Source organism: Pristis pectinata, chromosome 15 (genome assembly GCF_009764475.1).
Source record: "Pristis pectinata isolate sPriPec2 chromosome 15, sPriPec2.1.pri, whole genome shotgun sequence".
Lineage (NCBI taxonomy): Eukaryota > Metazoa > Chordata > Chondrichthyes > Rhinopristiformes > Pristidae > Pristis > Pristis pectinata.
Window position 1 is genome coordinate 45,005,891 of NC_067419.1, and position 27,868 is coordinate 45,033,758.

The window sequence follows — 27,868 nt, forward strand, 5'->3', positions numbered from 1 at the left end:
TGCAGAGGAAGCCAGAATTGGAAAGATGCAAGATTCTGGTGCTGGACAACGTCACAGAGATAGGGCTCAGGTTGTGAAGGATCTGCAAATGAGGAGGAGACTTTTTGAAAAATTGAGGCCTTGTTTGACTGGAAGACAGCAGGCTCCAGGTGATGGGTGAATGATCAGGTATCTTTATTAGTCACATGTACATCAAAACACACAGTGAAATGCATCATTGCATCAAATGTTCTGGGAACAGCCTGCAAGTGTCGTCATGCTTCTGGCGCCAACATAGCATGCCCACAACTTCCTAACCCACAAGTCTTTTGGAATGTGGGAGGAAACCGGAGCACCGGGAGGAAACCCACGCAGACACAGGGAGAACGTACAAACCCCTTACAGACAGCGGCCGGAATTGAACCTGGGTCGCTGGCGCTCTAACAGTGTTACACTAACCACTACACTACTGAGTCAATGCAAAATAGGATACAGGCAACAGAGATTTGGGTGAACTCTAGTCTATGGAGTGGCAGGTGGGGACTGACAGAGACAGTTGGAGAATTTGAGTCAAGGGGTAACAAAGGCTTGGATAATTAAGGACATCCTGAGCTACAGAAGGTAGGTGAGTTAACTGGAATTAACACCAGTCACCAAAGCCTCCTGGGGCTTGAGAGCTGATAGGAGTTTCTCCAACACCACATCACCACCCCTCCATCACACAGAACCATCAGCTCAGGCAGTGCAAGATACTTCCTGCTCTTTTGATTTGGCGCTCCAAGTCGTGCGTGGGGGCACGGAGAGAGGTTGATGGTGGGTGTGGATTGCCTTTCGGAATGGAACAGCTGGACTATTGACCTTTTGGAATCATGATCACACATCACAGAGACAGGCCCTTTGTACTGGCGGCAAGATGACACATTGAAAAAGAAAATGTACTTCAAAATGATGCATTCTCTGCCTGTGGTTCTCCTCTGTTTTACTTCTCTTCATTTGTCTTCATTCTCTTCATCTCTTGGGAATACATATAACAGACGACCTGTCCTGGTCAACCAACACCTCCTCCCTCGCCAAGAAGGCACAGCAGTGTCTCCACTTTTTACGGTGGCTGAAGAGAGCAAACCTGCCCTGCCCCACCCTCACCACATTCTACAGGGATGCCATTGAGAGTGTCCTGACCAGCTGCATCTCTGCCTGATACGCTAACTGTAACACCTCTGACCATAAGATTTTGCAGAGAATTGCGAGTACAGCGGGAAAGATCATTGGAGCACCTCTTCCCTCCATCCTGGATATCCACAACACACGATGCACACGCAAGGTCTGCAGAATCATAGATGACCCTCCTCATCCCTCCCACGACCTATTTGTCCCACTGCTGTCTGGCAAGCGGTATTGGAGCATCCGGGCCAGAACTACTCAACTGTACAACAGTTTTTTCCCCCAGGCTGTCAGGCTCCTGAATACCCTGGGGACAGTTTCAGACAAATGTCGTGTCAAAAGCCCTGGTTTGCACAACGACGTATAAGAACTTTGGCTGCTGCTGAACATGTTTATACAATTAGTACAACACACTGAGTTCTGTATTTTCTTCATCCAACTCGGGTTTGCACTAACCCTGCACTAATTTTGTATTCTGTATATACCGCTTTTTGCACTATTTGTACTTGCACAATGTTTCTGTCTGCGTTTATTGTATGTCCTCTGTCCTACGTATGTCCTCTGTTGTGTGAGTCTGGGGGAAATGACATTTCGTCCCTCCACGTGTTTTTATAGCATATGGGGGAATGACAATAAAGCAACTTGAACTTAATATTGAAAATATAGAATGGACCCAACACCCGTGAAGCCCCCCCCTCAAGCCTCAAGAACAAATAACTGCTCAAGTTCCAACATTATAGATTAATCATTTAGAAAAAAAATCAGGTCTCTCAGTCTGCTGTGGGAATCACAGATCTTTATTAAGTCAGTGATCATAAATACCATATTACAAGTGACTGTGCTCTTACAAGTGGTTATTGAGTGAAACCCAACATCTCATTCCTTGCCACTAGTTTGCTACCGTTACTGTGACAATATTGTATTTAAAAATCATTCCCCAAAATAAAAGAAACCTCACTGGGGGAAGAAAGTGGAAGTGCCCGTGGTGCTGCAGTCACCTGTTTAGGCATTTATTGGTTAAGTCAACATCATGAGAAAATGTAGAATTTATGGAACCAAAGAACTTCGATAAACCTTAGTTAACAAAAGGTTGTTTCATGAATAAATATTTAGGTACATCGATAAAACATTTACATGATCCCATCAATGGTTTCTTTAATCATGTGTTTGACTTTCAAAATGTAAAAAAAATGCACAACACTGTCCTTTTACGCATAATCTGTCTTTCTCTAACAGTCACCATAGGTTGCAGCAACAGTAAACATTTGCTTAGATTCTAGTTTAAACATGTACTAGATGTGCACAAATCACTTTTGGATCATATACTTAGAAATTAAAATTACCGTCCAGTTCTGTGACTCGCAATGAGTTGGGATGGACGAAAGTTAGTGACAGCCAGACAACGAGAAAAACTGATGCAAAGTAAAAAATAAACTGGTTTGGACCATTTTTACAAATGTCAGAATACAATCTGGTTTTACAAGCTACCACATAGATATTAATGGCAGTATTATGACAACTTGAGACATTAAAATAAACTTACAGACTAACTCTGGAATGTTGTAAGGCTTTTTTTCCCCAACTATGGCACAGCCCTAACACGTTTAGTAGCATATCCTGAACACTGGTGTGAAGTCATCCAGAAGGCACTGCTCTACATCCCTCCAGCATCCTGCCCCTCCAGAATACTTTTTAAGTATAAATATAGTTTGGACCCTGCTGAAAGTACGTTAAATCTGAACTAAACATGAATGCTAAGCTCACGTGTCTCTCTTAAGGGACTGTAACATTCATAAACAAAGCACTGGTTGCAAAAGGGGAATACTAGAAACAGCATTCGGAAATAGATGTAGGTGTGCGCCAATGTGTAACGGGCGAGTGTTTATGCTGTTACTGGTATTCTAATACTTGCACGTAATTTAGTATATGGCTTATGCTAAAACTGGCCTTACTAAAGGAGTTGTAAAAATTGATTTAAGTCTGGAGCATCAACACACATGGAGTGTCTTTAAAGCATTGTGGTTCATCACAAGGTAAAGTGAATATGCATATGAATATTTTGTACACACTGAAAAGTTTTGAAAGCACTTTGTTATCAAATCTGAAGCACACCTGGTCCAACACCATGCCTGGTGGTTATACTCAGAGATCCGCATGTGCTGAAGAAAATCCTGCTCCTTGTCTCTTCTGCTTATGGCTTCATTTGGTCAGGTCATGGTTAGTTGAATATGTAATTAATAACTATCTGAAGCAGGATGAGGAAGAGAATGACCACATAGTCCCTCTGTTGCAAAAAGTGGTTACTTGCATTGGGCTGGCTTGTGGCTGTCCGATTTCGTAGAGCTGCCAAACTTCTAAACAAAGAATTCAGACCATTTAGTCCAAGAAACATAGATTGCACCAGGTTTAATAAACAATTAATACTTGTCAGTGGTTTTTGATAAAAAGATCAATTCTAATTAAATATTGGTTGCATGCATAAAGATCCACTAATCTATGACTTACCAACAATCTCATTTCAACAATTACCTTCGCATCTACCTCAGCCGTGTCAATCAGCAAGGTAGGCAGAGTAACTGGGGAAGTTCCAGGCAATTCAAGGAATAGGAATGAGATGGGAGGTAAGGTGGGGAAGGAGCATGGAAGAGCAGAGGGGACAGAACGTGATGAAGGGCAGAGAGTAAAAACCAGGGGGGTAGAAGGATGACAACAACTTGCATTTATATAGTGTTTTTAATGCAGAAAACATTCCCCAATTTAAAAAGGGGACATTATAAGGTAAACTAGTTACAGGTCTCAGGATCAGTCAGTGGTCTGACATTGAATTAGATTAATTGCTTACTGTGGCACATCTTATAAATAGTGCACATATGAAAGTATGCCTTCTTCTGTTCACAAAGACCCTTCCATATGGCTGACTTTTTTCCCCTTCATAACTAGATAACACCAAGTTAAATCTCAATACGGGCCATCCCTAGGTAACAAACGGGCTCCGTTTTTACAGACATTGTTAAGTCGAATCTGTCCGCAAGTCGGATAAAACACGGAAATCACTTGTTATGGTAACCATGCGCCCACAGTGTTGTGATAGATGGCATCAGAAGCACACAGACCGATGAGAAGGAACAATTACTAAAAGAGGAGAGAGGAAACTAGTTCTGCTGTTTGTAGGGACGAACGAATGTATGTATGTCAGACTTTTGAATTTAATGATATTATAGCAGCCTGTTTATGTGTAGGGGTGTCCGTAAATTGGGCATTAATAACCTGGGAATGGCCTGTAAACTACTGGCCTAGATAGGTTAGGATTCAGCATAAAACAGGTTAAAAAAATTATGTCATGTTAAACTCATATACAGGGAGTGCTGTCAATGATCACCATTGTTTCAAAAGATTGACAACTAGTTAAGTGGCATGAAGCATTAGATGTTACAGAAGCTTCAAGATCTATTGAGGAACCAAAAACAGGGGAAAGAAGAAGATGAATTAAACTGCCAGCTTGAGTGAGTGTTGATCTGGGTTTACTGCATGCCATGACCCTGCTGGTCAGGGAGTACTTAGCTGTCCCCTGGTGGCCGGTGGCAGCTTGGATCAGTTGGTCACACGGTCCAGCGATCAGATGGGAAATGGAAAGGTGTAACGAACACGCTGCTGGAGGAACTCCGCGGGTCGGCAGCGTCTGTGGAGGGAAACGGACAGTTGACGTTTCAGGTCTGGTCCGGATGAAGGGTCTCAACCGGAAATGTTGACTGTCCATCTCCCTCTACAGATGCTGCCTGACCTGCTGAGTTCCTTCAGCAGTTTGTTCGTTGCTCCAGATTCCAGCTTCTGCCATCTCCAATGGAAAAGTGTATCCAGGTTTTGAAGCTTGGGGTGGTGGATCTCTAGAATTCTCTACCTCGGAGTGTTGTGGAGGCTGGAGCACTGGGGGTATTTAAAGAAGGGGCTGATTCATCTGTGAAAGATCAGGAAATTCTGGTCTGTGGTGAAATAACTTGGAAGTGTCATGATCATTTTGAATGGTAGGGCAGGCTTGAGGGGCCGAGTGGCCTCCTCCTACTCCTATTTTCTTGAAGGAGGGTGAGACAACCGTGGCGACTCTCAGGTAGTGGTTTAATGTGTCCCTCTGTCTGATGTGTCTGCAGGTGATTGCTTCACTCCAGGGTAGCCCAGTAGCACTCGGCAGCTGCCCTTATCGTATGCGGCAGGTTTGGAACCAATGGCATTTCTTGTGCCAGTGCGTAGCACTTGTATTTCCGAGCTGTGGGTTGGTACCACTGTGTGAACAGGAACCTGTGCTGACGGCATGGTGCAGTGCTGCACTGTGAGAGGTGCCATCTCTCAATGAGGTATTAAACACCCTCTCAGGTGAAAGTAACAAATCCACGGCACTATGAGAAAGAAAGAAAGAGTACAGGAAAATCTCTGCTTCCAAGTACCCTCCACTCCAAAGTGAGGGAGCGAATACGCGTGCTTCTCTCAGTAGCTCTGTCCGAGGAGAGAACCTTTCCCCTGAATCACAAGTCATTCACATATTTGGAAGTTGTAAAATACAAGAACTGGTTAAAGAAACCCATGTAATTTTCATTATTAGAGGATCTCTCCCTTAATCCTAAATCATTAATTCAATACTCTTTGACTTGACATCCCTTGTGGAAAGATAAATCAATACTTCACACACAGCAGGAGCCTGCTACTAATGTTACAGATGAGAACAGGCTGCACTGATACAATAAGGCCAGGATATGCAAGGCTCATTCGGTTGCACTTTAGACTCCCCCACCCAACAAAGTATAGTGTTATTTCATTGGAGTAATGTTATTTGGCAGTGAACAACATGCATCAACCAAAGCTAATTATAAGAGAGTCTCCCACTCCAGCAGTCTGGATGAGACCAGGAGTCCACCTGTAGAAAAAGACAACAATCCGACATCACCTGGCGCCCTGCTTCGTACCTATTGATCTCCTCCTGTGTGCTCTTTATTGAATCTATGGCACCAAGTAGTTCGGTCAGATCATTTGCTTTCTTCCTCAGTCTTGTGCTGTGTTTCCCTGTCTTTTGTTCTGCAAGTAAAGCATGGAATATTATAAGATTTGCATGTGAAGGTACAAGGCATGTTAGTAAGTTTGCAGATGATACTAAAATAGGCGGTGTTGCAGATAATGTAGAATGTTATGAAAAATTACAGGGGGATCTTGACCAGCTGGGTCTGTGGGCTGAGGATTAGCAAATGGCTTTCAGTCCAGATAAATGTGAGGTATTGCATTTTGAGACAATGAAACAAACCGGGGTAGGAATTGTACAGTGAATGGTAGGGCCCTGAGGAGGGTGATGGAACAGAGGGACCAAGGGCTGCAAGTGCACAGTTCACTGAAAGCAGCTCCAGAGGTAGATAGAGTGGTGAAGAAGGCACTTGGGACGCTGGCCTTCATCAGTCAGGGCACTGAGTATAGAAGTTATGTTGCAAGATGTTGGTGAGGCAGGATTTGGAGTTTTGGTCACCCTGTTATAAGAAGGATGTTATTAAACTAGAAAGAGTGCAGAAATGTTTTACCAGGATATTGCCTGGACTTCGGGGCCTGAGTTACAAGGAGAAGTTGTGTAGACTAGGACTTTATTGCCTGAAATGTAGGAGACTGAGGGGTGACCTGATAGAGGTTTATAAGATCATGAGGGACATAGACAGGGTGAAAGCACACACAGTCTTTTTCCAGGGGGGGGAGGGGAATGCTAAAAACAAGAGGCCATAGGTTTAAGATCAGAGGTGAGAGATTTAAAAGGGACATCAGGGGCAGCTTCCAAATACGCACAAAATACGCACCACAAAGAGTGGTGCATATTTGGAATGAGCTGCTAGAAATAGTGGTTGAGGCGGGCACATTAGCAATGTTTAAAAGCCACCTAGATGTCCATGGATAGGAGAGGTTTAGAGGGCAATGGGCCAAACGCGGGCAGATGGGACTAGCTCGCTGGGCAACACAGTCAGCATGGTTGAGTTGGGCCGAAGGGCCTGTTTCCATGCTGTATGACTCTAAGAGGATACATCACAGTGAAAGAAAACAGACTCAGCATTGCCAACAAAATAAGGCAAAAGCAGCAACCACCATGATGTCTTTATCAGTCAAATGTCCCAAGGACTTAGCACAAACATTCCAAGCAACAATTGATACTCAGTTTAAAAAAGGAAATATTTAAAGTGGTGGTTATGAAAAGGTGTAGGTTTTCAAGCAAGGGGAGAGGTGCAGGGAGTTCTGGAGCTGAGAGCGCAGGCAGCCAGAGCCACGATTGCCATGTTGGGGTGAAACAGTGAGAATGTACAACAGGCCAGAGTTGGAGGACTGCAGAACACGACGTAGGGCTGGAAAGATAGAGAGGGGTGAAGCCAGCAGAGACAGAAGTTGTCAGTGGTTAAACCCTTGGGCATTTCTTCTACCATGGTAAGGAGAAATTGCTTCTTTGCTCTGAAAATCCTTCATACACTTCTATGTATACAGCTTATATGTAGCATCATTTTAATAGACTCATATCACACAGAAACAGGCCCTTTGACCCAACTTGTCCATGCCGACTGAGATGCCCATCTAACTTAGTCCCATTTTCCTGTGTTTGGCCCATATCCCTCTAAATCTTTCCTATCCGTATACCTGTCCAAATGTCTTTTAAATGTTGTTATTGTACCTGCCTCAACCACTTCCTCTGACAGCCCACTCCACATAGACACCACCCTCTGGATAAAGAAGTTTCCTCTCAGGTCCCCTTGAAATCTTTCCCCTCTCACCTTAAACTTATAGTTTTTGATTCCCTTTCCCTGGGAAAAAGACTGTGTGCATTCACCCTATCCATGCCCCTCATGCTTTCATACACCTCTATAAGGGCAGTGCTTCCCTCTTAATAGGTTCCCGCTCCCAAAGAGAACTTGCACAAGTCAATATCTTTTGAGATGGAAATTCAAATTCCACTGCCCTCACTGGTATTGTACAGATTTACCATGTCAAAGAGCAAAAAACAAACTGCTGGAGGAACTCAGCGGGTCAGGCAGCATCTGTGGAGGGAACTGGACAATCGACATTTCGGGTCGAGACCCTTCATGTAGACTATTCCATTAGCTGCTGGATGATCATTACCACAGAATTGTAGAAGGTACAGTCGGGTGGTGACAGGGGTGAGCCAACAGATCACTTGCCTAAACCCATCAGGTCACAGGTTGAGTCAGGCACCCTGTGAATCTGCCCAGTCAGTCAGAGTTTGGGTAACTCAAGCCCAGGCCACTGAATGCTGCATAGTGATGGAGCAGAGGAATATCAGACTGCCACTAGACCCGATCTGTACCTTGTACTTCTCCATCTTATCTTATCTTATCTTATCTTATCTTATCTTATCTTATCTTATCTTATCTTATCTTATCTTATCCAGAGCTGGTTTGTCATTTGGAGGAATCTTCCATTTCGAATTAACCTACCCTCTGAAAAGAGGATGAGACAAAAGATACAGAAGAAACATGAAAATGAAAGTTCTCAGAGATCAGACAGCACCTGTGGGGAGAGAAACAAAGTCTCAGATTGATGACTTTGTGTCCTCAGGACATCTCACTATGCTACAGGCATCATATAGTTCTGATGAGAGGTCACTGACTTGAAATGTTAACTGTGTTTCTCCCTCCACAGATGCTGCTCGAGTTGTTGAGTAGTTCCAGCATTTTCTGTTTTGATTTCCGATCTCCAGTATCTACAGGTTTTTGATTTTTAAAGTAAAGATAGACCTGGCTATTCTTGACTTTGAATGGTACAATTAAATGGTTTGAGGAAAGGTTGACCCATTTGATACTATCCAGTGAATTAATAGCATTGTGGAGCATGATGGTGGAGCCCGGAATGGTCAGATCGTTGTGCTGATGTGTTTTTTTCTTGCAAGGTGTGGGGCAAAAGATAAAGAAAAATAATGAACCACTGTTGATAGTCCAGTAGAGTGTGGAGCTGAACTCAGTTAAAGATACCTTGATTAGAAGCTGAGGATGCGTGGCTACAGTGGGCAAAGAGTTAAATAAAAGGTTTGATGGGAGGAAAGGCAACAAAAGTGCATACACACTTTCACTCTCCGAGGAGTCCTGGTGATCCGGTTCTGGGCTGGAGCAGCCACTTTCAGGACTCTGTTGCCCACTGTGTTTACTCCGGGTTCGCTTTGGCACAGAGACCTACAACAATGACATGGAACACAAAATAAGCCTTAAAGTTCATTTATTGGCTCACATGCATGATAATTATCATAGAATCACTCAGCACAGAGGCAGGCCCTTTTGGCCCACCACGCCCATGACACTCATCTCTGTTTGTCCCATTTGCCTGCATTAGCCCCGTATCCCTCTACTCTCCCATCGAAGTATCTGTCCAAATGCCTTCTAAATGCTGTGATTGTTCCTGTTTTTACCACTCGTTCCATATACCCACCGCCCTCTGTGTGGAAAAAACTTGCTCCTCAGATCTCCTCTAAACTTCTTCCCTCTCACCTTAAACCTGTATCTTCTAGTTCTGGACTCCTCTGTCCTGTGAAAAAGATTCTGATTATCTATCCTGTCTCTGCTCCTCATGATTTCACCAACCTCTATAAAATCATCATATCATATCCATTTTTTCTAAAACCCTATCTTTATCAGATACTCCAAAGCTGAGTTTCATTGCAGTAAACTGACTTACTAATGGAAGCAAAATCATTAGGTACAGACAGCCGACTATTTGTACAAGGTACGATTTCCTTAAACACGAAGTTAAACTATCACCATCTGTAACATATAACCCAATAGCTGTGCATCAAGCAGAATACCACAGGATTTATTGGTCAAGACTGACAAACCAGCGGTGAAGATGCTTGCTGAGATACACTTGTTTGAATGAGTATTGCTGACAATGAATGTTTTCCCTAGGAAATTTAATTTTTATCCAGCTCTTGCTTAATAATTCGGTAACAAGTTTAAAGATTGGATAAATGTTGCTCCATGGTTTCTCAATAGTTTTTTTGTATCCTAATTTAGGTAGGAATCCAAAAAGGCTATTGGCTAGATCTCAACTCTGCTCAATATTTTGAAAAAGCTGGAAAGACAAGGGCAGAAACTGAATGGACACATCACCGCCTCCCAAGATATAGAACATCTCAGCTTGGACATACACTAGTCAATATTTCACTGTACTAAGACCTAAATCCTGGAATTACCAACTGAACAGTTACTGTGGGACCACTTTCATCACACACAGACTTCAGCAGTTTAAGTTAATTCACTACCACATTCTCAAGGACATCTAGGGGCCGTCAATAAATTCTGGTCTCACAAGTGATGGACAAACCCTGAGAATGAATGAGAGGTTTTAGCATTTAGAGAAGTATCTAACCTTATGATATACCACAATCATGAGTTATTAGTCACATTAAAGAATGTTTTTGTAAAGTGTTACAATCAAACATCACAATATGTCAGAACATCAATACTCCATGTTTTAGTGCAGTATGCAGCTTCTTACCCAGAGCACAACCACAGAGCATAGCCCTGGCTGCTGCAGTTCCGATCCCTTTGTGTGGAATAATACTGGCAGGACTGCTGCCTTTCACCTTGGGTCAATGAAAGGGAGGAAGGAGGTCGGCAGGATGACGAGGGAGGTGGAAGGAAGGACTGAGATAACATAAATGCTCTGCCATACTTCAATGGCATTCCTAAAAAGGAAGGGAAAGTATCCCAACATTTTTGTTACATTGCACCCAGGTCACAAACCTGGAATAAAACTGGGTGACCAGAATGCAGGAAGTAAAAGCCCACAGAAGTTATTTATTCTTAAATAAAAACACATCTGAGGCTCAGTTCTGTTGGGTATTGCTAAGCAGGGGGATTGCATCTGATAAACCAATAGCATCACACAAAGGAAACTTCACTGTTGACCAACTGGTAGGAGTGGGTAACGAGAGTGGAAAGTGGATGAAGTAGCTGCTTGACATGTTGACGGGCGCCAGAAACAGTAAATTTGACATTGTGCAGTCTTAAAACCTACCTGCCGCTTGTAACTTTCTTTCCTTCCCCCTTGGTTACTGAGACTAATTATACTGGCAGAACGTACCATTGGAGTGCGGTGCCAAACTTTTGATTGGATGACACCACCTTTTTCATACTGAATGAGGTCATTCAGTGGATCCCAGGGCCTGGTGCTGCATGCAATAAAATACACTGCATAATTAGTTTCAGGAAAAATACTTACAATAACTTAATTCACAATGCACACATCACATGAACTCACGGTCGTGGCAATACTGCGATATGATCCACACTTACAATGTTGAAACCAAGACGAGAGAAGGAACAGAATTTAATAAGTGGTACTAACAGAAGTTTGCATGTCGATAACATTTTACCACGTCTCTAGAAACATCCAAAAATGTTTTAGCCGTGGTGTTGCATGGTCTTTCCACACCCTGTAAGATCCCACAAATGGCAATGAGGTAGGTGTCCTTTTAATACGTTCACTAGCGTGGAGCGAGGAATATTTGTGAAGAACTCCCTTCTCTTCAAACACTACAGGACCCATAGATTTTCACAAAACCACCTGCCCAAAGCAGCTAGCAGGCTGCAGTCTGGGCTGTGAACTCATGACCAGTTGTTTCAACGAGTCAATAAAGACCTGATGAACCAAATTTCAATCCCCCTTCTCCTGTGCTGTAGAAGACTAAGCGTCAACAAATAGCGAAGGGAAATGGAGAAAAATAAAAGGAATTTATAATCAACTTTTATTCTGTAGGTGTTAAAATTAAAATGGAATTTAGCCATGGAAACTTGTGCAAATGTTTCTCTGTATATGGTTTACGAAAGGCCTTTTGGGGAACACTTATTGTAGAACAGAAATCCATACCATTCTTAAACCAATAATCCACTGCATAAGGAGAGCAGGAGGAGAAGTAACTTTTCGAAGGCTTACTCTGCGTATTTATATTGCCACTCTCCTGTAACCTGATCATGTTCAAACAAGCGAGGGATCCATTCTTCTTCCTTGGCTTTCCGCTGCTTAGCAGCTTGACGCTGAGCTTCTTCCAGTATGAACTTCTCTCTAGTGGCCTCATGTTGGTCCTTGTTGTATATTGCTCGTGTTACATGCTGCCAGAGTCTAAGGAGATGATGACAAGGAAGACAAATAAAGATAATGAAAATTAAACTCCTCTTTCAGGAACTGCTTGATACTTCATTAAACCAGGAGCTGTTTTAAAACAATCCAAGGTTGAAATTCCAGAATCAAGGTGCCTTGTAAATGAGTTTGAAATGTATTTTGTTGGTGAACAATCTCATAATCAATGTCCTGAGGGAAGTATTTCCTAGATCTCCAAAAGGGGGCATGTAACTTTTTGGCAATTCTCAATTCTCTGCAGTCTTCTGAATAGAGATAATAGTTTTAAACACGTTTTCCCAGACAGGGCAGATGTGCTGGGCTCTGGAGGCTGACTATGGAGGAGAAGTGGAAATAATATCCGTAATGTCCCAGGAGCTTTGTCTAGAATAAGTGGGTCATGTGCAGGCGAATTTTCTTCTGTTTGACCATGAGGTCTTTCCCCATCTCAATTTCTTCTGTGAAGCCTTGATTAAATGGGTAATTGGAAAAGACTGCTCAGATACTCAACAACAGCATTTTTAATATTCTGTACATTCAGACAGGGTGATTAAAAGTATTTATTATTACCTGTACTGTGTAGTTGTATTGGGTATTCAATGGTTGCTTTGATTATTGCTAGGGAAATACATGGCATGATCTAACAGTTGAGGATGGCCTCAGTTCTGTTGTATTTATTACCATGTTTAATGTTTACTCTGTGAGCTTCAAGTAAACAAGGAATTTCATTGACCCTGGTCTATATGACAATAAATTAATCTAATCTGAATCTGAGAAGCAAGAGGGAATGAGCTAAATAAATCAGCTAAGTAAGGATGAGCTAATTGAGTCATTTGCCATTCCTGTACTCATTTAATACATGAAAATATTTTCCTAAATACAATTGGCCTAACTTGGAAGTGCCAAACTCTTGCATATATTTTTGAAGAGTAAGAAGATTAATGATTGTACTTGCTGAAAAAAAACCTTTGCTTACGCTGAATTTTGTTAAACCCTGGAAATGGTTGTTGCATTAGCAAACCTAGAACATGCACAAAGTTCCACAAAATTATCACAGCTTCATAAAACTCTGGTTAGGCCATATCTGGAGTATTGCATTCAATTCTGGTTGTCCCATTACAGGAAAGATGTGGGTGCCTGGAACACGCTGCCAGGGATGGTGGTGCAGGCAGATATGACAGAGGCATTTAAGAGGCTCTTAGATAGGTACATGAATATACAGAGGATGGAGGGATATGGATCATGTGCAGGCAGAAGGGATTAGGTTACATTTGCTTAATTAGTTTGGCACAACATCGTGGGCTGAAGGGCCTGTTCCTGTGCTGTACTGTTCTATGCTCTATTATTGGACATAAGACCAGTTATACTGTTTTGGCAACACACAAAAAGCTGGAGGAACTCAGTGGGTCAGGCAGCGTCTATGGATGGAAATGGACAGTCGACGTTTCAGGTAAAGACTCTTCATCAGGAGTGAATAGAGGGGAGATAGCCAGTGTAAAAAGGTGGGGGGAAGGGGTGGAGCAAGAGCTGGCGGGTGACAGGTGGATCCAGGTGAGGAGTGATGCTGATAGGCAGGTGAGGGAGGGGGGAGAGTTAGAATGATGTAAGAAGCTGAGAGGTGAGAGGTGGAAGTAAAGCTGAAGAAGATGGAATCTGATAGGAGAGGACAGTGGACCATGGAATAAAGGGAGGGAGGTGGGGAGGGGAACCAGTGGGGGGAGTGTGTGGGTGACGGGCAGATGGAGAGGGCAGGGGAGGGGAAAGAGAAGGGGTGATGGGGGCCGGTGGGATGAGGGAAAAAGATAAGAAGGGACAGAGGGGAGTGGTTACCGGAAGTTAGAGAAATTGATGTTGATGCTGTCAGGTTGGAGACCACCAAGGCAGAATATGAGGTGCTGTTCCTTTAATCTGCATCTACCCTCAACTTGGCAGTAGAGGAGGCTGCTTTAGTGTTTTGATAAAGGACTGTCAGCTAGGATACCAGGAGGTCTCCTTATTCTTTAAATAGTAAAGAGCATCTCTAATGTTTACTGTAATAGTTAAAAGTTATAATCATTTTGTTCCTCTATAAATACATATTTCAGAAGCATTAGCAGCCACATTTTAAATTCTGTGTGACTTTCAGTTGCAATGAAACATTATGGTACTATGTTCATTAGTTAAACAAGAAAGGATACTCTGAGTTCCGGCCTAACCAGAAATCCAAACACATAAAACGTAATGATTTAAGCAAAATAGAAGGGGCGAGTGTATATATTGCTGACTGGAATAACTGAAAAGCTATCTCTGCGTAGGAACGCACAGATCAGGAAATGAACAGTGTGATTTATCTGAGTAGATAACGTCTCCCAGGAATCCTGATAGGCAGAAGATAATTAATCGTGTTCTCTGAAGGAAAGTGAAGGCACTTGCACACTTCAGGTGAAAGCCGAGATCTGATTCTGCAATTTAAAAGTGAAAGTCTGGATGGAAATTATCTTTTGACCTGCTCTCCCCCAAAAATCTGAATTATCATGACGTACAGAAATTGTTTATCTTATATGAACTTGTAGTACAGAAACAAGTTGTTCAGTTCAGCTGGTGTGCAGTGTTTATGTTCCACACAAGCTGTCTCCTTGATATCTTGGTGAATCCTTCCGCATAACCTTCTACTCCTTGCTCCCCAAGTATTTGTCTAGCTTAATTTGTCTCAATAGCTTCCTGTGGTTGCAAGTTCTGCATTATAACCACACTGTTAGTAAAGAAGCTTCTCTTGAACTTCAGGTTAATTAATGACTGTCTTGTATTTGTGACCTTTAGGGTTATCCACCAGCCTCTTTTCTGGAGGAGAAAGTCATGGCCCTAAAAACAGAGGAAAGCAGCATTTTTTTTTATTACTGATTTAGCTTTGAAATTTGGGCACCTATTTGATTTGAAAGATAAAAGGTCCACGAGACAAGCAGAAGTATACTTGACAGCCACTGCTATCGACTTCTATTAACCTTGTGAAAGCTAGAGTTGAAAACGTGTTAACCCGCACTGCAAGTTGAACATCATTAATGGATTTCATCACAGTCAAATGAACGTCGGTGCTGTGGACTTGCAAAGCTGCTGATGCCTTCATCCAACTCAAGTTAGGATGTCACCCAAGCACACATTCCCAATGTCCAAATGGAGCAGTATTTCCACAATCTAAGAGGCAATTCTAACTTGTCTACCTGAACTATGTGACATCACTATAACCTGTGGATTTGATTTTCTCCTTCCTCAATATCTACATGATATTTTGGTGTAGTTGACCTCAAAATTCCCATTTTACTCTCTTTCCCTTCTGTTTGATTCCTCCTCTCGACATCATGCTCCATTCCTGGCCAATTGACCCCTCCAAATACTTTTTCCAATAGTGCAGAAAACGTTTTCATTTTTTTCATATTTTGTTCACCTTGCCTCCAACTCCACCTATTTCTATACTGGCTTGCAAAACACATCATAAACAAATCATCTGGTTTGTTTTACACCAATACTGCATTGGCAGGCCATTATTTTTGCCTTAAATTGAACTTGATTACACTCCTTCAACACTCCTACTCACTGTGAATCCTAATTGCTTTCCTGTTAGAACCTCAAGGTTCTAAACGGCATTGACCAAAACACTTCCTAGTTCTTAATGTTAGTTTATAATGCATGGACGGCATTGCATTTCTCAGTATCAGATGGCTGGATAAATGGACAACAGAGGGATAACTGCAAAGTAATTCAAGAAGGGCAGTGTCCAGACTGTCTGAGCACAGTCTGAGTGATTTATGAATGGATGCCAGGTACCTTGAAATTCTAGAGAAACAAGGGACTGCAGATGCTGGAATCTAGATGAAAAACACGATGATGCTGGAGGAACTCAGCAGGCCAGGCAGCATCATCATGTTTTTCATTTACCTTGAAATTCATCTGCAATTCAATTTCATCATCACTTAAAAGGCTTCAGTTAGTCTTTCCATGTGGAAAACCCTAAACCAGAGCCTATCCCAGTGAATCCTGCCCACTGTTTGGGACCAAGGACACCCCAGCACAGATTTTAGACCAGATTCTACCATCAGAAGTAACATGGCAGCACTCAGTTCTAACCTTGAAGCAGATCTAACAATATATGGCATGGATTTCCCCAGCTACAATGCTAATTTTGTTACAACATTTTCAGTTGGCTCAACAGGAACAATGAAGCTCACCAGCCAATAACATTGAAGAATCCTCTCAGACAGCAAATCTGGAGAGAAAATACTCATTGTTCTGCTTAACTTTTTAAAAATTGTAAAAAACAACATAAAAATTGAGATGTACATCTGAGATTAAGGTGGATGTTGAAAAAGCAAACTCTGAAAAAATAATAACAAATAAAATGCTTAAATTTTGAATTATATATTCTGAGGAAATAAAACGGTGCACACAAAATTGACACTTCAGGGCCAGAGGTCAACATATCTCCTGGTTAATAAATCAGTTACAATTCATTCAACAAAACATAACATCTTTAATTTGATTTTACAAGAAAGTCAGGCCATTATGAGCTGAAATTTGCAAGGATTCAATGAAGTCAACTAGATTTGCATTTGGGATCATTGACAAGAACCTTCGGAATTTACAACAGAATAGGTGTTGATTCGGCCATTGCCTATCTGTTCCAACCCAGCTCTTGGTCCATAGCAGTTCAGGTCATGGCTCATCAGGTGCTTGGCCAGGTTCACTTCAAGTATGATGAGAGTTTCTTCACCAAGATTAAAAGCAACTTAATGTTTAGAGCACTTAGGGGGAATGAGAATAAAAAACTTGTGAAATCTTTAAAAAAAAGTTGTGAAGACATTTGCTTTATAATAAAACCCCTAAACACAGCTCTCAATTTCCAAAATATTTCTGTATAACAAAGGTCAAAAGATACTAAAACAGAACAATATATTTATTTTGTCTGACCTACAAAGTTAAAATGTTAAATCCTGACTTTTTATATCTTTTCCATTGAAGAAATTTGAGACAACAAAGTACAGCACGTTGCTCAATAAAATTAAAACATCTTAAAATAAAATGATTCTTTGCCTATGATTGGCGAGTGTCTTCCTTGATATTGTTGGAAACACTCATTCAGATGAAAGGCGAAAAAACTTTAAATGGAATTTCCTAGCTTCCGTAATTCACAAGGCAGCAAAGTGGAGTAGAATGAACTGGTGGGGATGGTAGTCAACAGGTCACTAACTTCCCACAGGAGCTAATAGCAGGAAACACCTATGTTGAAAGTCAATTCAATCAGATTTATTATCACTGACTTATATGATGTGAAATTTGTTGTTTTACGGCAGCAGTACAGTGCAAAGAGATAAGACGTTAAATTACTATAAAGACATAAAATTACATATAGTACAGTATATATGCCATATGTATCAATATATATTATAATTATATATGTATTTTGCAAGTATGGGTAAAATTGCATAAGTATATAAGGAAGAAAATTTCTCCTAATTGTTTGAAAGTGTTAGGCTCAACATCTTCCTGTGGTCACTGGCTTGATGCCTCACTGAAGCTTAAATTGAACACAAGTGCAGGAAGGTGGAGACTTGGTTGGCTGAATGCTTTAATAATGATAAATTAGCTTCACAGATGGTGTGTAACAGTGGTAAATTTACAGCATAAATCTGGATTAAACCTGACCTGGCTCCGGGAACATGCAAAGCAGCACTCACAGGAAGAAGCATTCTTTGTGCTGCTCTGCGACACTGACAGATCAAACCATTCTTTTGGATCCTGAATTTTCTGGTCACTGCTTCAGGCTAATGAGGGGTAATTAAAATAGATGGGTACAGGTAGTGCTGTTACATTCTTTAAACATTTACACCTGTGAGATGACAGCCAAGCTTCCAGCCAGGTATAAAGGGAGCAAAAGTAAAAAAAAACTATAGATACTGGAAATCAAAAGAAAAACATGAAGTGCTGGAAATACTCAGCTAATCATGCAGCTTCCGTGGAGAGATCATGATGAAGCGTCATTGACTTGTAGAATTTACTGTGTTTCTCTCTTCAGAGACGCTGCCTGACCTGGTGAATATTTTGAGCACTATTTCAAGTGTTTGGTCTACTGTTCATTTGGAAATAATATCAGTCCCTGCAGCTAGAGCAAGGGAATTTGTACAATTCCTTGTTGATGATAAGCTGCACATCAATCAAGTTCACAGTTACGCCTCACTGTTGACTCATGCCCTGACTTCAATCGAGGAACAGGTTCGAGCCATATTTTCATCCAACCAGATCTGCAAAAATGCTGGTAAACAGAATGGGACAGTGCACCTGATTCATGAACAAAGCATTGCATCTCCTGGCTTCGACATGCCTTCAAAACAACGGTGTACTAATAACCCCATCAGAATTATCAATGGGTTCATGTGCACTTCCTCAATAAATGGAAAATTAAAGACAAGACACAGTGTGATTTCAACCATGCAACCAAGACCATGGACTATAAACCACTGTGGTCAATGCTTCTTCAAAGAGTCATATGGAACAGAAACAGGCCCTTTGGCCCACCATGTCCATGCCAACCATCAAACACCTATACTAAACGCACTTACCAGCATTTGGTCCTTAGCTTATGATGTCTTGGCAAATCAAGTGCTTGTCCAGATGCTTCTTAAATGTTATGAGTACTTGTCTTCTCCACCCCCTCAGACAGATTGCAACCACCCTCTGGGTAAAACAGTTCTTTCTCAGATCTCCTCTTGTTCCTCGCTTTAAACCTATGCCATCTAGTTTTAGATATCTCATCATCTGGGACATGCCCTCTTCTCATTACTACCATCGGCGAGGAGGTACAGGAGCTTGAAGACCCACACTCAACGATTCAGGAACAGCTTCTTCCCCTCCGCCAGCAGATTTCTGAATGGTCCATGAACCCAGGAACACTACCTCGTTATTCCTTTAAATGCATTATTTATTTATTTTGTAATTTATAGTAATTTTATGTCTTGCACTGTACTGCTGCTGCAAAACAACAAATCTCCTGACATATAGATCAGAGATAACAAAGCTGATTCTGATCTCTGGCATGGGGAAAAGTTTCTTGCTATCTTCCTTATCCGTGCCACTCAATTTTGTATACTGCTGTTAGGTTCCCCCACACCCCCCAGCCTCCCCTGCTCCAAGCAAAACAAACCCAGCCTCTCCAGTCTCTCTGCATGAAACATTCCATCCCAGGCAACATCCTGCTGAAGGAATAGTGAAGGAACAGCAAAACTACACAAACCTGAAATCCTTGCACGGCTAACGGAACTGACATTGAGAATTATTTCCTGAATACATTGTCATACACAATAATAACATCAGATGTAAAGCAAGTGATTTAGTAGCTACTTCAGATCTTAAAGGGAGATTAAACTGAACTGAAATAGGTAAAGTAAGAAAATGCTCTTACTTTTCTGATTCCATGTTCTCCTGCTCCTCAAAGAGCACAGTGCACCTGGTTAGTCTCTGTTGTCGGATTTCAGGTGTGGGGTTCCAGAATACTTCAGATACACCCGTCTTTTTGTCATTGATTATTACCTCACCATCCTATAGGGAAAATGAAAATTAATCATCTCAAAAGCATACTTACAAAAAATATGATGAATATTACAAAGTAGCGTAAATTCATTTGAACTCTTTCAAGTAATCACAAAAAATATTTCCTTTATGCTGAGTAGCATATTTGTTATCAAATATTATTTGCAATTCATATTCTTTCAAATTAAGGAGAATGAGGGGTGACCTTATAGAAGTGTTTAAAATTATGATGGGAGGCATAGATACGGTGGATGGGAACAGTATTTTCCCCAGGACAGGTGAGTCCAAAACGAGGCTGCAAAGACAAGGTGAGGGGGAAAGATTTAGAAAGGACCTGAGGGCCAACTTGTTCACGCAGAGGGTGGTGAGTATATGGAACGAGCTGCCAGAGGAAGTGGTTGAGGCAGGTACAATAGTATGATTTAGGAAGCACTTGGATAGGTACATGGAGGGAGGGGCCTGGGGGTGTGGATATGGGCTGAACGCAGGAAATTGGGACAAGCTAGCATGGACTGGTTGGCCTGAAGGGCCTGTATCTGTGCTGTATTGCGCTATGACTCTATGTACATTATATATATGCTCTCTCCGTCTCTCTCTACTCACCCAATGTCCTTCCAGATTGGCTAAAACTTCTGATCCCAGTTTGATTTTTCCAAATATCTGGTTAACGTTGTTGTTGTTGCCTAAGAATGGCTGAAGACAATATAATTGTTGATAATACTGCTCTGGAGAGAAAAACATCTATGACATTATAAATTATTGTGCTGACAGTTTTAAATTAATGTTGAGATAATATCGCCAGCTTCTTAACTTCGATAGTGTTAATTTAGACACAACTAACAATTTTTTGCTACATGTCAAAAAATATATTTTTGTACAAATACAAAGCATTGCCAAATGATTAGGTCAAATGAAGACCATTGGTTTGATGAGTTAACCCTTCTAAACCTGCCATCTGATTCTGAAACTGGAAGTCCTGCATTTACTCTCCAAATAAGATTTCATCCGATCCCTCAAATGCTTGCCTGGAGATTTAAATCCAATCAGAAGCACTAAAAGGACTGCATAGTCACATCATTGCATTGCCCTTTGCCTCTGAAATTCATTCCATTGCTACATAAAACATTTAGCACTATTGACCAGAGATGGATATCTAGGCAACACAAGCCTAAGATCCCAAAACTTATTCAAGATAGTACTTAGAACACTTAAACTCCCAACTATCTTTCCTTTCTACACAAGTGTGTATATTAAATCGAGATGGTGCAATTGACTGAAATTCAAAATTAGGAACTCACCATGCAATACCACGTTTCTGCTATGCAATGGGGCACCCACACATTGCGTGACCGATTTAGCTAACTGGAACCATAGTTCCAAAGTCTGCTTACAATATTAACTTAATATTTTGGATAACACTGCCCTCTGTCCACTGAATCTAAGTTATAAATACTATGTTTACCTTTTTTTAGAATCTCCAAACAGAAAATTGGTTTACCAACAATTGTTAAAGTTAAATTCCAAATTTAATATGAAAGGAAACTGTCAACTAACCTTCAATTTGAACTCAATTATTGCACTGTATCCCGTCTTCTCACACGTGATGTTAACAAGACCTCCAAGTTCAAGAGTCATTGGACCATAAACAATTCCTGTTAATAATTTATGGAAAAATCTTAAGTAAGTTATATGCTTTTAAGCATCTTGGCTCTGGTATATATCCAGTACACCCTAGATGTTGCACTTTGTAAACAATACAAAACAACCTTAGTATTGCTCTGGAACTATAAATTTGCATTGATATTCTTGTGCTAAGATTAACCTGAATCACCAAAAAGCATTTCTAATTTCCTGAATTCCACCAGGGAATTGTTGAGGATTGACTTTAAAGGTCCAAGTCATAAATTGGTAGCTAAATGTCACACATTTCAGATTACTAGCAAACCTGAGATTCTATGGTGTGTATGGTCATCCACCAGAAATAGCAACTCTCTCTCTCTTTCTCCACAGATGCTTGCTGACTTGGTGAGTATTTCCAACATTTCCTGTTTTATCCATTTAACTAGAACATGATTTTACTGTTACAGGTTTTGTTGAATATAGTGGATTTCAAAGAAATATTTTCAAAATCAGACTCATAGAGAAGGAAAATTAAAGGAACTAGATCCGTAAGATGGCCATTTTAAATTTCCTACAGTGGAATCTAAAGCATCGGAAAAAGTGAACTGAGCCTTGCTAGTGGAGTACAAATGAAAATGACAACAGGTGGGTGCAAGTTTTCCACAACTTCCACACACAATAAAGAAATAATCATCACTAGAATGTCTTTTGCTCACTTGGTGTAAAACAGCAGAGTGTTAGGCAAGTCTTAGGCCATTCATTATACAGGCAGTCCACAGGTCACTGAGAACTGTCCATAAGCCGATTTCTCCATGTCAGAAACGCCTTGTTATGTTTGTTCTTCATCAAGAGACAAACTTGGCGTGGGTTTAACATCTGAACATTTTATTAACCAACACCAGACTGGCTTGCTTTCCCTCTCTTTTTACAGCCACTTCCTGTTCCCCATGTGACCCCTTGCACTGCCCACTGGGAACTGTAGTTCTTTATTATAACTACATAATAACACACACCTGTTTTCTGAAGCCACCCATATTGTATCGCTCTACGTACACTTGCTATAATTCTTTCGAACATTCACTCTAACACCACCCATAATTAAAATAATGTAATACTTACTGTATCCAGGCATTAATGAATACCAATGAAACATTTTATTATTATCACTACTAGCTTGAAAAATGCATTAAAAATATATGGGAGAATTTGCGTAAAGTTTGGTTTTCATAAATCAGGTTATTCTTAACCCGGGGAGCCCCTGTAAATTTGAGATTTTTATCTGAGGGTACAAGAATATGCAGAATGGAGGGATATGGACCATGTGCAGGCAGGAGGAATTAGTGTAATTAGGTTTCACTGACTTAATTAGTTCGGCACAACATCGTGGTCTGAAGGGCCTGTTCCTGTGCAGTGCTGTTCTATGCAATTGTTGTTCAGTACATCATTAACACTCAATTAACAAATCCCAATGTTTTCTTAACATTTTACAGCAAAAATAGTTGCAAGTAGCTTAAGTTATTGTCAATTCAATGGTTTCTGAAGATTACACTGGAAATGGATGGTGAACAGTACACCCTATGGAACAGCAGGACATCACTGACAGCAACTGCTGAGTCTCCTGACTTAACTGCAATGTGCAGCTGCGAGAAATTCCTACGGTCCCAGGGTGTAGTGATGGTGAAGGATGACCGTGTAGCAGTGCAACTGCAGAACCTGGGTTGACAGTAATGATGAGAATGAAAGGTCAGCTAGCACAAAAATATATTTCTATTCTATCTTAAAATAGTAAAACAGTATCTAGATCATAAACAGAAAAAAATACAAAACCCCAAGATATACCGTTTTCGGAGATGAACTTATGATAGGCTGGAATAGAACAATTTATCTGGAGGAGATATACCTAAAGGACCTTAGTGAAGTGTTCATAATGGTGTTAAGCCAAAACATTAATGCTGAACTAGCTAACTGGAACCATAGTTCCAAAGACTGCTTACAATATTAACTTGATATTTTGGATAACACTGCCCTCTGACTACTGAATCTAAGTTATAAATACAACATTTACCTGTGCCCGTAGAGAGAGTTCTGACTTTACATACAAAATCTTTCCTTGTGGAAACAAGATTGTCGTTTATAAAGGATTTCATTAAGTCTTCTTTGAAAAAGGAATGAACAACTGCTTAGAGTGATTGTCTTTATCTAAAGAGGAGTCAAGTGTATTTTCTTTACAACTGAAGTAATTTAAGAGACTGATTAAACATTATTCTTTTTAGGTAATAAAAAGCAAGTGACATAAGCACGTCAAGTAGGATGTGGATCCATTAAACAACATCCATTGGCGGAAGAATTCTAAAGTACAAAAATGTGATCTTTTTTGGAACAGGAGGCAGCATGTATACAGAACTGTTGGTCATTAGCAATGCTTCAAAAGAATTTGCAATTTATTTGAACTTCCTCATCTATTTGATGGCAACACAGAATGCTGGTTTTTCAGGATGGATCATGATAATTGACTAGGAATCCAAAGCAAGTTGTCTTAATCACCAGTGTGGTCACAAACATATACACTACATTAATCCATTTCATGTTATGGTGCAGCATCTTAAATAATCAACCCTGGATACCATAACTTTGAAAGTCACCAATATCTTTCTGTAAGCAATCTTCATTATAACAGTGCAGTATTGATTGTGAAACACTTGGATTGATTTATGAAGAGACCTGTAGATCTGAGCTAAGTTTCAATGAACAGGAACAGGGATGTAAGAGTTTAAAATCACAAGTAATAAGAAATGCTTAAGTCATTTGATTTACACCGAGGGCAATAGCACAAGAGTTTAAAAGGCACAAATGAGAGGCCATAAATGATAGAAATGTGTTTTTTTTCCATCATTTTCGAATACATGGAACAATATATTCTCCTCTGGATGGATTAAAATAATAAAGAAAATGAACTCCTTCACAAAAGGAGGTATATCCAGTTAGAATGATACAACAGAGAAGGAGGCCACTTGGCCCAAAGTGTCTCTGCCAGCTCTTTGGTAGAACTATTCCATTAGTCCCACTTGCCTTGCCCATTCTCCCATAAATTGGGAAGTTTCCTTAACCAAGTATTGGTTCAAGTTTGAATGTTACCATTAAGTTTATTAGGGACAATGGTATAACAAATGAAGGTATACAAGAGGTGCAACACAGGACTGTTCTGATGCAGGGTTTCAACCCATAACCTTGACAATTTCTTTCCTCCCACAGATGCTACATGACTTGCTGAGTTCTTCCAGCAGATTGTTTGTTGCGACAGAACATACGTCAGGCTGCTGTTTATCCATTACAGCTCATTGTTCAACACCATCATCTACTCAGTACTAATCCACAAGCTTCAAAACCTGGGTCTCTGTACCTCCCTCTGCAACTGGATCCTTGACTTCCTTATCAGGAGACCACAGTCAGTGCGCATCAGTAGTAATATCTCCTCCTTGCTGACAATCAACACAGGCACACCTTAAGGATGCGTGCTTGGCCCACTGCTCTACTCTCTCTACACTCATGACTGTGTGGCTAGGCACAGCTCAAATGCCATCTATAAATTTGCCAATGACACCACTGTTGTTGGCAGAATCACAGATGGCGATGAGGAGGCATACAGGAGTGAGATAGATCGGCTGGTTGAGTGGTGTCACAACAGCAACCTCACACTCAATGTCAGCAAGACCAAGGAATTGATTGTGGACTTCAGGAAGGTGAAGTCAGGAGAACCCACACCATTCCTCACTGAGGGGTCAGCGGTGGAAAGGGTGAGCAACTTAAAGTTTCTGGCTGTCAACATCTCAGAGGATCTATCCTGGGCCCGACACATTGATGCAATCATGAAGAAGACATGCCAATGGCCCTACTTCATTAGAAGTTTGAGGAGATTTGGTATGTCACCAAAAACTCTTGCAAATTTCTACAGATGCACAATGGAGAGCATTCTGACTGGTTGCATCACAGCCTGGTATGGAGGCTCCAATGCACAGGATCGCAAGAGGCTGCAGAGGGTTGTAGACTCAGCCAGCTCCTTCACAGGCACAACCCTCCCCACCATCGAGGATATCTTCAAGAGGCGGTGCCTCAAGAAGGCGGTATCCATCATTAAAGACCCTCACTATCCAGGACATGCCCTCTTCTCGTTACTACCATCGGGGAGGAGGTACAGGAGCCTGAAGACCCACACTCAACGTTTTAGGAACAGCTTCTTCCCCTCCACCATCAGATTTCTGAACGGTCCATGAATCCATGAACACTACCTCGTTATTCCTCTTTTGCACTATTTATTTTTGAAATCTATAGTAATTTTATGTCTTTATCTCTTGCACTGTACTGCTGCCGCAAAACAACAAATTTCACGACATACGTCAGTGATAATAAACCTGATTCTGATTCTGGGGATTTAAGAGGAGTGCATTATTACAGGAGACGTCAGAGCAAGTATCAGGAGATACAGACAAATGACTATTATGGATCAACTTTGGTTTTCAGGGAATACCTGCACAGAAATGTCTTCATATTTTAGGTTAGATTTTACATGCTCTGGGAAGAAGCCAGTGAATGGACATCAAAAAAATAAAATTTGCAAACGCTAGAATCCGAAACAAAAATAGAAAATGCTGGAAGTAGCAGATCAGACAGCATCTGTTGAGAAGGAAATAGAGTCAACATAAATATCTTAAGAATTGCTGACTATGAGACAGCCCAAATGAGTCATGTTGCTGAGTTCTAAAGTGCAAGACACAAAAGGTACTTAAAACAAATAGACATGTGTTTGGAAGACAATCAACCTGCTGGAAGAATTCAGCAGGTCGAGCAGCGTCTATGGGAGGAAAGGATTTGTTGACGTTTCAGGTCGAAACCCTGCATCAGGACACGTGGAAAAAATAATCACAGCAGTAATCGTGATTAACGTAATTTATCCCTGGTGAGACAATTCACCCACAGGAACCAGGAGGTCATTTAGCTTCTCTTATTGCCTCACCATTTAATAGGATGATGACTAATCTGTGATCCCTAACTTCATATTCAAAGCCTGAGCTAACTAAGCTTGGGTGGCATCTGCCAAATTCTATACGCTCTCTTGCTACCAATGGGGAGGCAGAAAAAGATTCATTCCCGCAGCATTTCATATCTGTGTAGCATTCTACATGGTCAATACATCATTTAAACTGGTTTTAAGGCCCCTGAGATTAAAGTAGCTTGATTACAAATGGCCAGTAATATTACGACCATATGGATTCTCCATATCCTTCTGTCAATGGTGCTCATAGTTCTAAACAACTTTAAGAACATTATGGCAGATATAAAAAGACAAACACAAAATAAGAGAAGAACTATAGAGTTAAGGTTAAAGGAAAAATGCAGCCACTTGACCTATGGCCCAGAATTTACAATGAGAATACTGCAGAGAGCATTCTGACTGGTTGCATCACCGCCTGGTATGGAGGCTCCAATGTACAGGATCGCAAGAGGCTGCAGAGGGTTGTAGACTCAGCCAGCTCCATCACAGGCACAACCCTCCCCACCATCGAGGACATCTTCAAGAGGCGGCGCCTCAAGAAGGCGGCATCCATCACTAAGGACCCTCACCATCCGGGATATGCCCTCTTCTTGTTACTACCATTGGGGAGGAGGTACAGGAACCTGAAGACCCACACTCAACGATTCAGGAATAGTTTTCCTCTCCGCCATCAGATTTCTGAACGGTCCACGAACCCATGAACACCCTTTCCTTTTGCATTATTTATTTATCTTTGTGACTTATAGTAATTTTATATCTTTGCACTGTACTGCTGCTGCGAAACAAGAAATTTCATGACATATAAGTCACTGAAAATAAATCTTATTCTAATCTGTGCACACTATTGTAGTGGACAATGCCTAATGGCATCGGGACCACACACGAGCAGTTGTGCATCAAAACATGCAAACTATTGTCAGTGATTCCTTGCTCCTCATCAGGATGCACAGTTACATCTTTCTCCAGCATAATCAATGAACTGAAATGAACATAAACCACTCACTAACTACTCTTGCTGTAAAAAGGGAATGTATATGTTATACCTTTCTGAATGAGATGCAACTATGTTTTCTACTAGCATACTAGGTCATAATCACCAATTAACAACCTCCTTGGGCCTACAAAACTAATTTCATATATGCGTGGATTGTCATTCGCTTGGATAATTACACATTTTCAATACAATTAAAGCAGTTTTTACCTTTTAAGACTTTGGCAGTGGATGAGTAAAGTCAATGGGACCTGATGAACAAAACATTTTCCAAATTTAAAAGCTCTAACAGCTCTTCCTTTGCTCACTGAGCACTAATTCAAAGGCTTGAAGAGTGAGAGATGCCTTGCAATAATTATTTTATTCCATAAAGAAAT

At 41.0% G+C, this 27,868-nt stretch overlaps 1 protein-coding gene across 8 annotated transcripts in view; it reads right to left on the reverse strand.

Annotated features, from left to right (window-relative positions):
• Nucleotides 1-1,919: 1,919 nt before the first annotated feature.
• Nucleotides 1,920-27,868, reverse strand: part of osbpl8 (oxysterol binding protein-like 8) — a 148,236-nt gene continuing 122,287 nt past the window's right edge. For all 8 annotated transcript variants that reach the window (XM_052029897.1, XM_052029899.1, XM_052029901.1 and 5 more), the window contains 8 exons: nucleotides 21,385-21,482; nucleotides 20,434-20,523; nucleotides 19,703-19,839; nucleotides 12,091-12,276; nucleotides 11,173-11,326; nucleotides 9,227-9,332; nucleotides 6,096-6,204; nucleotides 1,920-3,494 (listed from right to left, as the gene is read on the reverse strand). In XM_052029897.1, coding sequence (XP_051885857.1) covers nucleotides 3,359-3,494; nucleotides 6,096-6,204; nucleotides 9,227-9,332; nucleotides 11,173-11,326; nucleotides 12,091-12,276; nucleotides 19,703-19,839; nucleotides 20,434-20,523; nucleotides 21,385-21,482 — 1,016 coding nt within the window. In that variant the 3' untranslated portion in view covers nucleotides 1,920-3,358. The remainder of the gene's footprint in view (nucleotides 3,495-6,095; nucleotides 6,205-9,226; nucleotides 9,333-11,172; nucleotides 11,327-12,090; nucleotides 12,277-19,702; nucleotides 19,840-20,433; nucleotides 20,524-21,384; nucleotides 21,483-27,868) is intronic.